Genomic DNA, 14,320 nt, shown 5'->3' on the forward strand with positions numbered 1-14,320 from the left:
TTCCCCTTCATTTTTTTTTTATTCTCTCTCACCACATGCCCATATATTCCGCGGTCTTATTCGCCTGCATAGGATCATCCCCTATAATTCAGCCAGGTAGTTTGCCTCGTTTCTCGAAAACCACCATCAAGATTTCCCTTTCCTCCCCCGCGGGAAAACGATTAATGGTCATTATCGCCATCCTCCCCCTCCAAACTTTTCACTATTCATCAATTAATGTCCAGTTTACGGAGAGGAAAAATTATCCAGAAGGATCTAAACACGTGATGAAAAAATACACGACATTCATCCAAATATTTTCAACTCACTCCGCTAAATTACACCCTCACCACTGTATCATCCCCTTTTTTATTTCTCATGCACCCATCGTAAATCAAGTACCACCTGAAATGCCCCATCGATAAATAAATTTTTCACCTGTCGAAAGTCCCGTGAACCTCAAGCGTCATTTCAACCCCCAACTCGATTTACTCCCCAGAAACTATTTTCACAATTCCTACAAAGTTACTGCACTGTTTCCTCTTTGATATGCGAGGCAAATCACAGTTCTCATTCTCATTCGACTCTTTTTCCTTCATTCCTCCATCGAGCTCTACCCACTGTGAGTACCCATTCCACTCCACCCCCATCCCCCACTTCACTTGTGGTCCAGTCGTGCCGGCGAGGACTCCATAAATCTGGCTATTGCGTGCACTCGGCATTCAGCCAATAAGTGGTACGTGCAAGGTAGACCGAATCGCGTTAGAATCGTGACACAAGTCTACTGAACTCCCCTCTCCACCCACTTTTCACATGGTCCCCTCCTCCCTTCCACCCTCATCCCCTACCCGAGCAGTTGTCAATATCGAAAATTACAAATTCGTGGGAGCACACCGACTGCCTGCAACTACAACCCAGTGACTCAACGGAATTGCCACTCACAAAAAAAAATGATAATAAAATGATATTGAAAATAGATCAGAATCTCGTCACTCTGGTTGACGCCATTGCGATGAAAATTGAATAGAAAAAAAAATCCTCACCAAGCAATGGGAGTAAATGAGAGAGAATGAAACGACGGATAGAACGGATATTCAGGATAAATGAAGGCTTCAGAGATGCTGAGTGAGATTCATTTCACCGTGAAAATGCTATTTTCCAAAGCCATTAATATAAATCGACGACAATCTCGTCTCGACGCTCAACAGAAGACTGAATGCTCGTTTTCATCGTCGGTCGGAGGGAGAACACCGTACCGATTTCATTTTCAATCCCTCCCAGTGGGTAACACACGGGGATATGTACTGACAGAGAGGGTGAGGGGTAACAGGGTGGTTGGGTTGAGAAGCTGAAGAAAAACCTGGCAGTGGGATAAGTTGTCAACGAATTGGAAAATATTCTCTTCATGTGGAGAATACAGTTGTGGAATGAGATGGCTGTACAGGGGGGTGGGGAGGGAGGGGAATGAGAGAAATCGCTTTTAAGGCCGCGACGAGTGGTACGTATGTACAATTTCACCCTTGGAAAATTCTTTCGAACGTCTTTGGAGTTTTCCACACCAGCGTACCACCACTCTATCCATATATTTTCAGTGGTAAAATTGCTGTGTACATCTCCTGCTCGATTTCATGTCTTCTTTTGTAGGGCTTTCCTCACGTGTACATACAATCACTCTTTCTCGGTTGGGGTTTTATTTCTTTGTTTACACGCAGCTCGTGGCCCAGTCCCCGGTGGAGGTAGCTGGGGACACGTCTGCGGTGGGGCAGGGGGACTGCGGAAGGATGATTCTTGATGCGAGAGTTGGGTTCTTGATTCGGGACATGTTTTTATAGCTCAAGGAGAGTGCAGGAGGTACAGGGGTTGTGGGATAGTTGTTGTTATTAGACTTGAGGGTTTTTTGGGAGATTTTCCCCGCGGTGGGGGGGTAATTGCTGTGGGAGGGAATTTAAAGTACTTTTTGGAGGGAGATTATTAGGAAATTCTGAATCCTAGAGAGAGGATATGACATGGTAAAATATTCTTGGGTAATCGATAAAAATTGTGTCATCTCCGTCAGATCCAGAAATATTCAGTGACCTGCGACCCTCGAGCAGAATTGATTTATTCTATTGTACGACTTCAATGGTGAATCGACAACAATATTCTTTTTCTAAGATATTTTATGAATCTGGGTGAGGGAAAATCACGGTAATGGGCAGTCATCGACGATGACGATTTCACGAGTACTTCAGGCGGGGGAAAAATCTTTGTAAATGCAGAACACTCTCGGCCCCTCTTCGAGTTGACCTGAGCAGAAAATGGCAAGTCTTATTCCATCTCAGTATCGTCTTTTTCTTCCTCCCTTCGAGCTCTGGTATTCAGTCCCCGGAATATCCAAAACCATTTCATCGCTTACGCCACTCGGCAAATTGAGATGGAGATGGTTTATTCACGGTAAACTGCAGTCGCTTTACATTCACGCTTGCCCGGGCAAAGCTCCATCGATTCCAGGGAATACAAGATTATGTGTAGATTTTTTTTTCTTTCCGAAACACTTATTCTAATGCAAATGCAGTTGGTCTTTCTTAGGAAAATTTTTTGCCCATTGAAGCGAGGAAATACCTTCGCGAAAGTCAAATTTTGAGTGTGAGCGCCAGACAGTTATTAAGAAAAAAATTTCTACGTAGGGATTGTTAATTATGAATACATAATGAAATACCCTCTGCCCCTATTTAGCATATTATCATTTCACCCAATGAAAATTAATATTCACCAAGCGCGACGAATTTCCCGTATTTTGCATCTCCAATTCAACAAATCCCCGTCAACTTGAATTTCTTATTCATAATGAACGCACAAAGAAAAATGCAATCTTTTGAAAACTCATTTCATCGTAGAGACTGTTCCACTCGGATATCCTTAAGATGTTTATTTTCATCTTGTTTCTCATTAAACCGTGCAAACTCTCGGCTTTCCGGCGTGAGGATGAGCCTGAAAAATGAGAGAATGAAACAGCAGAAAGAGGACAAGTGAATGCAGTCGGTGTATGGTCAGACAATGAAGCAGAAGACTCAATCTCGAGTTGAGGATTCAGCTGGAAGTTGGTAAAGTGAGATTTTTACTCGAGTGAGTTACGAACAAATCTGCAAGCCCGTGCAAGCTCTATTTTGCCATGTAAAATGGTGACACTAGTGCAAAAGTGGAACGAGATATTTAATTCCATCCGTGGGATCGTGTTACTCATGGCCGTGTGTATACGACTATGTTTTACGACGAGAGGAAACAGTGGCCCGAGTGGCTGAGAAGAGAGGGTAATGTGAATAATACAGATATGATCCTTCTTCCCTCTTTTTGTACGCGAATGCCCGAACCCAGTGGATCTGCTGATGATGACGAGCAGCTTCGGATATTAACAGACACGGAAAATGTATTTGCAAAATTTACATTTTAATAGAGAAAACCGCTGAAAACCCTTGGGCTCAACTTCCGGCTCTATCAAATTTCATCGTCACTGCCAGTTTATTTTTCACTGGTTTCTTTTTTTTTATCAACTTTTTTTTTTCACTTTCTTCGGTCCACTCTTCTCTAGTATTTCAACGCATGAGAACACTTTTTCCTCTTCGGTATATTCATCAAAAAACAATTAAGGGAAATTTGTCATGCGGTAGTGGTATTGTTTTTTCTCCTCCGCAAACTCAACTTTACCGAACAATTAGTTAACTTTTTTTTATGGAACGAAAAATAGAAGGGAAAACATTCTTGGGAAACAGTTTGTTATGTTTCACTTCTTCTAGTCATTTTGCAACACTTGAGAACGATTTTGGCCGAGTTGTGATGGGATGGAATAGGGGCAGAGGGACAGGGAATACGCTCGAGGTAAACGACGTGACTTTGCTGGTGTCATGGGGGTAATTAACGAGTCTCCATAGTCTACCAGGTGCGAGAGAAACACCTCCGAATGCCAGTGGGAATATGACCTATGTGCGTCGTTGGTATTGAACGAGGATACGAGAATAGTTTGCTGTATAACGGCAGAACGGTACCTGTGCGGGCATCGGTAGGAGCTAGCACGTACTCCCATAATTGTCGAGGGGTGCCAGCGAGACAGCCCTCTACGTCTGCCCATAAAATGCCCAACGGTGCAATATACACCCCCTCTTTTCACTCTGAACGGAGCAAAAAATTAGGAAAAAACCACTGGAGAAAGTACCGGGATTTAATTTCCCATTGATTAACAATGAATTATTTATCGAATTTCCATAGAAAGGGATGATCAATTGGGGTCGTTGCCTCCCCAGCCGCGAATAAATTTTCTACCTCACATGAAAAAATTACTACCTCACTGACTGATCATTAAATTGGTTTTTGTTGCAGATATCCTGGATGAGAATGCGCGATATGCACATACTCACATCATCGACAATCACATACACCGGTGACGCAAGATTTTCAGTGAAACATCCCGAGGGTAGTGACGAGTGGCGATTAACGATAAATTTTGTTCAGCCAAGGGATGCGGGTTTATACGAGTGTCAGGTCAATACAGAGCCTAAAATGAAATTGGCCTTTGAACTGAGGGTCGAAGGTAATAAAAATTTTAATTCAAGTAGAAGATACACAGTGTCGATCAGACACATTCAATTTATCCTGGGCCGTCTCAGCCATTTTCACCCCATCCTCCCCTTTTAAACTCACTACGACATTGTAGGGCAATCGGGTATCGCTGTAGTGATCCGATGTGAACGAGCCGGAGAACTGAAACTTGAATGGAATTGGGGTGGGATGGGGAGAATGGATGCTTTGGGGGGGAGTGGGGATATGCCTTCGGCACACTGATTAATTCAACTGCGACGCGCCTCAGCCTCACTTTCCCCTGTCTTACTAGCTATATCTTATCCGACACGCCTCGAACAACCAAGAAGGCAAACTCCCTCACACCATTCATTCCCTCCCCACTCTCGCCCTTTCTTCAGTCACTGCACTTCAATCCCAAACCCCCCTTCGCCTATCGTCGACATTGTCTCGACCAAGAGGGAAGACTATGAATATTTGCGCGTGAAATCTAGCGCGAGTCGTCTCGAGAGTTGGTGGGTAATCTGTAATGCAAGCATAGAGCGAGACTGTCAGACGATACGAGGGATTGAGGGCTTTTGTATTTGTGACTGACTCGTATTTTAGGACCTCGACGATGTCTTCAACATTTAATGTTGTCCCTCACTGTTTGTGGGGTATTTTACGGTTCGTCGTATGAATATTATTAGAGTTAATGGCTCTGAGTGGTGCAGGGACTGATCAGGGCTTGAAACAGGGGAGAATATATTCAGGATTGAAGGGATTTGTATTCACCCGTTATTACCCGTGATAAACAATCAGACAATCGATGAATTTCGATCGAATCATCACGAGTATAACTCGATATCGATGCGCTGAGAATCTCCCCCACTCAGCAAATCCCTCTCAGTCATTATAAACGAGCTTTACATGAGCCTCCACTCTCGTGAACCCGATCAGTCTCAAATCTGCAATATCACCTGAACCCACTTCCACTGGATCCACCACCTCTCCCCCCCAAATTTCCCGCTCGTTCCAGTCCAACGACTTTTTAACTAGTTCACTATCATTTTTTTTCTCTTTTATCTGTTCTCTGTCACTCCACCACCAGGTAGAGACCGTGTCCCCGATGCCAAGACGGACGCGGTACGACGCAAGTACAAATCAGGTTAGAAATGAATGAAATTTCATTTGATCATGTCAATATCTTCATTTCTCAAATAAATGAAGGACTTTCAAACTCGTAGATACTTTATTCGCATTTTATTTGATTTTTTTCGTAGTTCACTCTGTGTAAAATTTTCAACGGAATGTCTCTTAACCCTCAAATCGTCTGGGGTGTGCTAAAAACGTGGATATCTCGACTGTGCACGTCGCCGTAGTTCTCGGGGTTTTGAGTCTGCATGAGCGATACGACTCGACAGGGTGAATCCACGGGGTGACATTCGCCATCTACCACCATCTCACTTCCCTCTCCATCTCCCAGCTCTATTTTTTTAAAAAAAAAGGGGGATTCGTGGTATGAGGGACTGGAAACGATAAATCGTTCTCCGCGGTCATCCGGAAGATCGATAACTTCCGGTGAACGAAAGAAGGAGGACCACATACTGCACAGACCGACGTCACTGGCTACCTCTCACAGTCCCCACCACTCCCTTTCCACCGCCCCCTCGCCCCTGGGATCGATTACTCGTCGTAAATTTTATGTACGACACGGTTGTGTGATACCTCGGAAAATACTTGAAGAGCATGATTGCGCTTTTTTCATCATTTCTACTAGTCCTCATGTTCTTTTCATTCTATTCTCACATCTACTTTTTCAATCTCCTTTCATTTTATCTTTCACGTTCTTTCTTCGTACGTTGTGATAAAAAAAAATGGTCTCAGGGATGTTTGAAGCCATAAATGTTGGAAACCTGGTTATGTCGTAGTTGAAGAACTCTTGCATCCTCTTCTCTCATCACCACCGACCTCCCCTTGATTCCCCGTGAATCCTGAAAATCCTTACCAACCGGGAAAATTGACACTCCTTTAATCCTCCATCAATGTTAAACGTCCCCGCAAAGTGGGATTTAACGATCTCCCAGAGTCTAAAGTTGGGGCGGATATTTTCCGCTGATCTTGTGTGTTGCAGCGGCACAAGCGAAAATCGTGGGTCCTGAGGACGTTTACGTTAAGAAGGGTAGTACCATAAGCCTCACGTGCACAGTTAATGTGCAGAGCACACCACCAAGCAGTGTCGCCTGGCATCATGGGGCATCTGTCGTCGATTTTGATAGTCCCAGGTATGTTTATTCAGCTCATCAGTGTCCAGGTCGAGGAAAATCAAACCCCTGTGATAATATCTTTCGGATTAATACCAGAATCCTTCAATACAAGTCACGAAGTCCTTTAATGCCGAATTTCGGACAACAAAATTTTATTTTCTATCGGGGGTGAACCATTTCTTCACTGATAATGAGAAAAAAGTCATTTAAACTTCGTGTATTGAATTAAAAAAATCCCAATACCCGTTTTCAGGAGAAATGTACAGTAAATTCTTCTTTTCCTAACTTTTCACTCTATTTTATCCTGCGACGCTTTGGGAATCAATCAATTGTCATTAATACAATGCAAAAGTATGCTTGATAATCCCAGCGTTCATCACAGGGGCGGTGTATCCCTGGAAACTGAGAAAACCGAGGCTGGAACAACGAGTAAGCTACTAGTGACGCAGGCAAGATCGAGTGACAGCGGAAATTACACCTGCATTCCAAGTAATGCCAACTCTGCGAGTGTAATGGTCCACGTGCTGAATGGTAAGTGGCTTCTTTACCAAAATACCCGAGACCACTGTATCCCATTTTCATCCCTCTTCTCGACTAGCTACCACATCTACCATCAGCTGACATAACATCCAATGACGCTGACAGAGACGGAGACGAGGTGGAACGATCGGGTCATCCCATTCAACCGACCTAATCAAACTCAATATTCCTGTTCATTCGTGAAGACACTTCGGCTAAAGCGATCAACCCTCAAAGTTATCTTGCAATTTCCTTTCGTCACAACTTGAATAAATCCCGCCTGAATATTTTCAGACACATTTTACCTTAGACTCGTCAACGAAAACGGAATTACACAACTTCAAACAGAACAACAAAACAAAACAAAAATCCAACGAAAGCAGACAGCCAACATAATGCTAACAACCCTCGCAACCTCAAACGTAACATCATCACAAAATAACTCTTACCCTCCATATCACCCATAAAACTTTCCCATCACTTTTCACAAAAAAATTTCCCACCCCCTAAAAAAAATCATGACAAAGTATGACAAAAACGGTGCGGTTCAACCACTAGTGTACTCACCCTCGCAAAATTTACGACAAGCGCTGAAGGTCTGATCCCCAGTGTGCGGGAAAACGACTCCATTATAATTCCACGCGTTATCGAAAAATTTCACGAGTATGTTCAACACTGTTGCCGACTGGGTCCAGGGTTTTTCGCACGAGGGATGTGGGTGAGCGGCTGGGCGGAATGTGTGCAACGCTTTTCAATGTTATGTGCAATTCGTAATCGCGTTAATACGGCAGATCGTACGTGGCGCGAACCACCGCCGGATAGCCGCTTGACCGCTTCCAGCCTCCTCTCACACCCTCCCCCTCAATTTTCATCGAATCCCATATCATCCCAGTATATTCAACCCCAACTGTGTATTCATGCTGTAGACCCAGGGTGAGGAGGTTTATCGTGAAATAATTGAAATTTGCGGTCAATTTTGTAGTGTAATCAGCTATGTTTGAAACAACGTCGATGGCCAATGTGGTGACACTGTGCATTGGGGACTAAATTAATTATGCAGACGAACTGTGCAGCATTAATTTCCATATTAATATATATTGGAGAGTATTGAGTCCACAAATGTCATTCTTCCACTGAGTAAATGGTAATAACAAATAATCTTTTGGAAGAAAACAATGAGCAGGTCAGCACTCTATTTCCGGTGGAGTTTAAAGGAATTTCTGCGAATGGTCTCGTTGTAAAATAGCAAAGTTCACATACATTTGAATTTGGCTGGATAAAAAAATATATACCTGTGTATATATATATATAGACATAGATGCGTATGTAAATGTGATATTGTTCGTGGCAATTGCGGTAACTGCTAGGGCTGTTGGTCATGTTTTTTTCGTTCGCTGAAAGCTCAGACATTCGATATTGCTGGCACAGTGGCCTCGGGGCATTCTCATGATCATTCGAGGGTTTCCAATGACCGTTGCCGATATTCACCCGACACGCAACTAGATATTTTTGATGACTCGGCGAGAACAAACTTGAAACCCATCAGGAATATTCGATTGCCGATCGGCGTTGTAAATGTCAAGTAACTCTGACATTCGTTAAAAGATTTCGACCCTTCATTTTTCATTCGATCTTCCATACAAACGAATTGTTCTCGACAGCAGATATTTTTTTAGTTTAGTTATTGAGCTTCAACAAATGATTTGCAATTTTTGGAATATCAATAATTATTTCTTGATGAAATTCGTGTTAATCGCGTTCTTCTCCGCTCGCGCTCACCGCTGTCCGATATTCAATGTCGATTGCGTTGGACTCGTGTATTAGTACGTCAGCCCAAAGTGAGACATGGATAATTAACGGTAGTAATTATACAGTGAGTGTATACGGCCAACGAGTACATCCCCACCAGTTTCTATTCCACTGTTCTGGGGGAAACGACGGTTGCGATCGGTTAGCTAACGAGATACTAAATTATCCATGACGCCAGGGTGTTCGGTAATAGATCAAAAGCGATCATGATGCGTTACGCCGTCGAATGCCGGGAGAGTATTGGCATCACTATCCACCGCCCTCGGTGGAAGAGAATATGAGGAACGAGGAGGTGGGCAATGGTTAACGAGGCGCAGGTGCATACCCGTCAATCTCGGCACTGTCGGCAGTTGCTAACGAGACGTCATCTTAGGTGATGAACGAACTGGCTAAAATTTCGATAATTCAAGTCATTGGGGGGTGCTGAAAACTCACAGACTTCATGAAAAAAATTTTTTTGATAACTAGCTGATGAAACTAGAAAATTGCTCGAGTAAGCAGATAAATATTTCGAAATAATCTGTCATATTAATCGGTTTCAGGAGAACATCCTGCAGCAATGCAGCACGGTGGTAGCTGTGGGGTTGCCCCCACAATTCTCCTCGCAACCCTCACTCTCCTCGTGGCCAATCTGCTGAGATGAGCGAGCACTGACAACATCTAGAGGCCTAAGAAATTCCTGAAACAACACTCTCCACTACCGACGAAGCCGCGAGTCAAGATAACGCAGACACTGATGAAGACGATCATCGGGGCAATCTCAAGAGGAAACACGTACGTTTCTTGATTAAAGTGTGAGTGATTTTTTTGGCTGAGTGGGTATGCGTGATCGTTACATATATTTTCAAGAACAATGTTTATATGATAGAAGGAACATGATGATCAAGTGACTGTGGGCTATCAATTAATAATCAATTAATCATGTTCTTGATGAGTGAGTGAACGAGAATGACATGGGTACGTAGGTTTAAACTCTGTAAATCAGTAAATTATCAGTAGATTTAATTATGTTTAATTCAGCCACTTCCGGTTATTACTGTACAGTAAATTGTATTTAAATGGACAGATGAGGTACTGAAGTGAGTGCGTCAACGCCATCGTAGTGAGGAAAATCAAGTGTCAGTATATCCCATATTTCACATTATTCAGAGTTCACTCGAATCATCAGCCTCATTCCTGAAATAATTTCGATACTGAAAAATTAACATTATGGAGGTAGAGGGAAGATTCTGAATACCACAAACTGAAACTCACAAGTTTTTTCTGCTTAATGTGAAAGAGGATTGGATAAAGAGGGGCTGGAGAACTAAAACAATACATTTGAGCCAGTATAACGAGGAGAAAAAGCACAAGGGAATAAAAGTATTACTGTGAGATAATAAAAAGTTATCTACGGGGCGTGGAGGTTATCCACATCTTCATTACCACCCCCTTTCTTCTATCATTTTTTATATTTTTACTTCCATTTCATTTGTGTTGCGAATAATGCTGACACTGTTTTTTCATTACCTTGGGGAGGGGGAGGGGGAGGAGCCCCTGCAAGTGAATTCATCCAAACAATCGCATTTTCAATGTTTCACCCCCAAAATATTTAATTTCACTGGATATTTTCATCTCCATTCAACTCGAAATAAATGATAATTCAATTTTGGTCGACGAAAGCCAGAAATTTGAATTAAAATCGCTGCTCTGTCTGAGGAGATTTCCAAAGCGAACAATCAAAACGATTTGATAATATTTTCTGCAATTTTCACGTGGCATTGACAAGATCCAAAATCATTATCGAGATGAGCAGTTGGGAGTAGAGAGTACGTATATTAAACCTAAATATATGAATATAAATAAATTAAATGAATATTTATTCGTTGTGTATTGAGGTGATGTTACGAATTATGCCACAAGAAAATAATTGACTCAGCAGACTACGACAGAATGAGGAATCGTTAATTCCCTGTGTAAAATGAAGCATTCCCTTTGGAATTATTTTAATTAAAGAATTGACAGAGACATAGGAAAAATTGAATAACAAAAAATTATGAATCAATTCAAATTCTAATTGAATATTCAATAGTTGACTATGGTAATGCTACTTTGATAGCTCATAAATCACCATTAAATTAAATAGAAAAATTTTAATATACTAGGCGAAATACAGGAGGATAAATGCAAATATCGTAACGATTAATTGAAATACTCGAGGAAAAATAACGACACAATTACAAGGTTATTTTAGGATGTATAGATTTTTTATAAAAAAAATAAAAGAGAGAATCATTAACGATGAAAATAATGAGAGTATGCACCTCGACGAGCTGACATTCAAAGACTGTTGAATTCTCGACGTTTTAAAAGGAAAAGAAAGCGCTTTGTTTCCAATAAAAAAAATATATTTAACGAGAATGAGAGATTATTAAAAAAAGAGCGGCGATTCTAACACTATGATAAAGAAAACGATTTATAGTATTATTTCATTCCATATAGTTTATACGACAAATGTAAATCACGAAAAAAAATTGAGAGTTGTAAAATATAATGTCACGAAGGCAGTGGATTGTTCAAAATAACGTAAAAAAAGTGGAAGGGAATCCAGCAGTGAGAGGAGAAAACTTAAAAGGAGCTTTCATAATTTTATTTTTTTGCTGAAAATGTTGTTCGAGCAATAACGATCTCCCATAAATGTTTAATCACTGAAATGAAATGTAACTAACGTCCCTATGATTTTTTATTACATCCGATACTCCACATAAACAATACGTCCATTTTTTTTATTTCTCCATACACAGTAACGTATTTTTTACTGAAATATTATTCCTGAATTCTATGAGAACGAAATACCGGCTTTTAGTGTTTCCTTAATTAATTAACTAAAAATCCCTCGTCTTGATCTTTCATTTCGTCAAGGGCATATCACTTGGCGCTTTTCCATCAATCAAAAGACCTCTAATAGGACACTTCACGCCGTGACATCGAGGAGAATAATCCGGAAAATACAGATGAGACGAGGGAGTAAATGAGGAGTTTGAGAGATTGTGGGAGAAAAGGTGCGGAGACTTGAGCGACAAGTTGAGTGGTGTCACGGGAAATTCTCACCCGTGCCGAGTTTTATAGAGAGAGAGGGAGAGAGCGAGAGAGAGGATAAATATTAGGAGCTGCATTGTACATAAACGTTCATACCGATAAAAAAATGTGTATCATGTTGTAGGAAAAAAATCGGAGAAAATACAAAAAAAAAAAAGTGGTGCGAGGTGTGATTGGTGACTATGCGAGGACGATAACTGGTATTATGAAAAAAAAATATCTCTTGACGTGACCCTACTGTTTAAATAAATGTAATGATTATGGAAAAAACGGCAAAGATGAAATAAGAGGTTGTGGATTGTCATTTCTCAGGAAACTGAGTCCCCCAGTGGAATATAACAACTCCCGTCCCTTCTGCTTTCCTCGGCGGATCCTCGGACGGAAAAATTAAATGAAACCCTTCTCTCCTGGGGTGGAAAAACGTAGGGAAAAAGGGGGAAAAAGCGCAGCTCATAGAGAAGAAGTTGAAGGGAAAGGGGACGATGGCGGTGTGCGAAAGTATTAATTTAATTGCTCACCGTGGTATGTAATTATGAAGCTTCCAGCCAGACACCGAAGGAGAGGTGAGTGGTCTCGTACTGCTTGCAATTTTCATCATAGCCCACGTCCAAGATATTCTTCTCCCCCTTCCGCACGCGCCTGTCGGCTAATTGCCCACTGCCTTTGGATATCATTTTCCCGAAAAAGGAAAATAAATCACGACTCTTTTACTAATGCAGTATTTCTCGGTGTAATTGGTTATTCCGGGTGTGTGGCTCTGAATTAAAAAAATTTCTTTCTCCGGGGAAAAACCCTCTCGGGTTTTTATGATTTTTTCTCCGTTCTTCAACCCTCTGCATCGTATTCACCGGAGAGCAAGGGTCAAATGGCGATCGAGAGAAAAACCTGCCGAGGGACAATCGACGAGGGGGTAATAAAACCGGGGGACTTGGAGCGTCATTGGTAAGTTTGTACTACTGAGAAAAAAAATTACTTGTCTGGGGGATGGATTTTCTTGCGAGATACAAATTTATTTTTTTAGAAGGGTATTTTTAGGTGCGGTCATTCGTAATATTGCCATGAAGTGCTTCGAGTTCGTGACTTTGCGTTAATTTAAAATTACCATCAATCGTTTTTCAATTGTCGATCAATCAGGATTATTTTAATTACACCAACAATTGGGCCATTTGTATGGCGGCCAATTACTCATTTACTACCGGTTCATTCTGTTCGTTTTGAAAAGCAAAAAATAAATGAATCATTCGTAACAGCAATATTTCACCAGCATTCCTCAATAAACTGGGCTGACAAATAATATTTTGAGTTTAAATTTGCACTGGAATATTTGCCCGCTGGCTTTCAATTTCATCTACAAAAATATCCAACCGTTGCAGTCATTTAGGATTTCCTTGCAATTAATTGCTGCGACCACATCAGTTCGAATCAATTAAAATTTTCAATTGACTGTGTTTGTTTTGTCAATCAATCAAAAGAATTTCAATTAGTGATTTCTATTTATTTTCAACGTCCACGAGTCATCGACAGCAGCATAATTTTTAATTTACTTCCGTCAGTGCACTCCATCTACAACTCCAATTTTAATGCCAAAAATTCAGTGAAAATCCGGTTGACGTACACATGGACCCCTCCCATTGTGAATATTGTCAATGAAATGGACGAATGGCGAAATTCCCTGGCTTTAAAATCACTCGTCCGTTAATTATCCTGAAACGCAGGCAGACATGTACAGACATTTTATGCAATATGCACGTGCATACACCTGTGGTAGGGCAGATAAAAGTGAAAAAATATATAAAATCACCCCCCAACGGGAAAAGAATTTTTTGCATTCAACTACAAAAAACTAGTGAATAAACAATTAAATATCATTATCAATTTGGCAGAGTTTTTGATACGATCAAACTTCTGTTCCATTGGAATCCATTTAGTCGTGATCCCATGGCAGCCAAATATGCCAATGTCAAGTTAAAGCAAAAAACTTCCAAAAAAGAGGAGAACCCAGACGGATACAGAAAATCCAACAACAAGAAGATTGGATATATGGAATATCCATGGATCACTATAAAACGAATTCCTTTCACCTTTATTTTCCGATGCGCCTCAAAAGCCCTCGTTGGAAAAACCCTCGGTTTTCCCAC

The 14,320-nt window shown here is 41.3% G+C and overlaps 1 protein-coding gene across 9 annotated transcripts in view; it reads left to right on the plus strand.

The window, feature by feature from the left end:
• The window catches only part of LOC135163575 (heterogeneous nuclear ribonucleoprotein 27C), a 220,735-nt gene extending 208,268 nt beyond the window's left edge, over positions 1–12,467 (plus strand). For 2 of the 9 annotated variants that reach the window (XM_064123132.1, XM_064123129.1), the window contains exons 7-10: positions 4,333–4,543; positions 6,644–6,794; positions 7,129–7,307; positions 9,647–12,467. In XM_064123132.1, the coding sequence (XP_063979202.1) occupies positions 4,333–4,543; positions 6,644–6,794; positions 7,129–7,307; positions 9,647–9,747 (642 nt within the window). In that variant the 3' untranslated portion in view covers positions 9,748–12,467. The remainder of the gene's footprint in view (positions 1–4,332; positions 4,544–6,643; positions 6,795–7,128; positions 7,308–9,646) is intronic. The other 7 variants (XR_010299146.1, XR_010299144.1, XR_010299145.1 and 4 more) reach the window with 7 other exon arrangements.
• Positions 12,468–14,320: the final 1,853 nt, after the last annotated feature.

Source organism: Diachasmimorpha longicaudata, chromosome 6 (assembly GCF_034640455.1).
Source record: "Diachasmimorpha longicaudata isolate KC_UGA_2023 chromosome 6, iyDiaLong2, whole genome shotgun sequence".
NCBI lineage: Eukaryota > Metazoa > Arthropoda > Insecta > Hymenoptera > Braconidae > Diachasmimorpha > Diachasmimorpha longicaudata.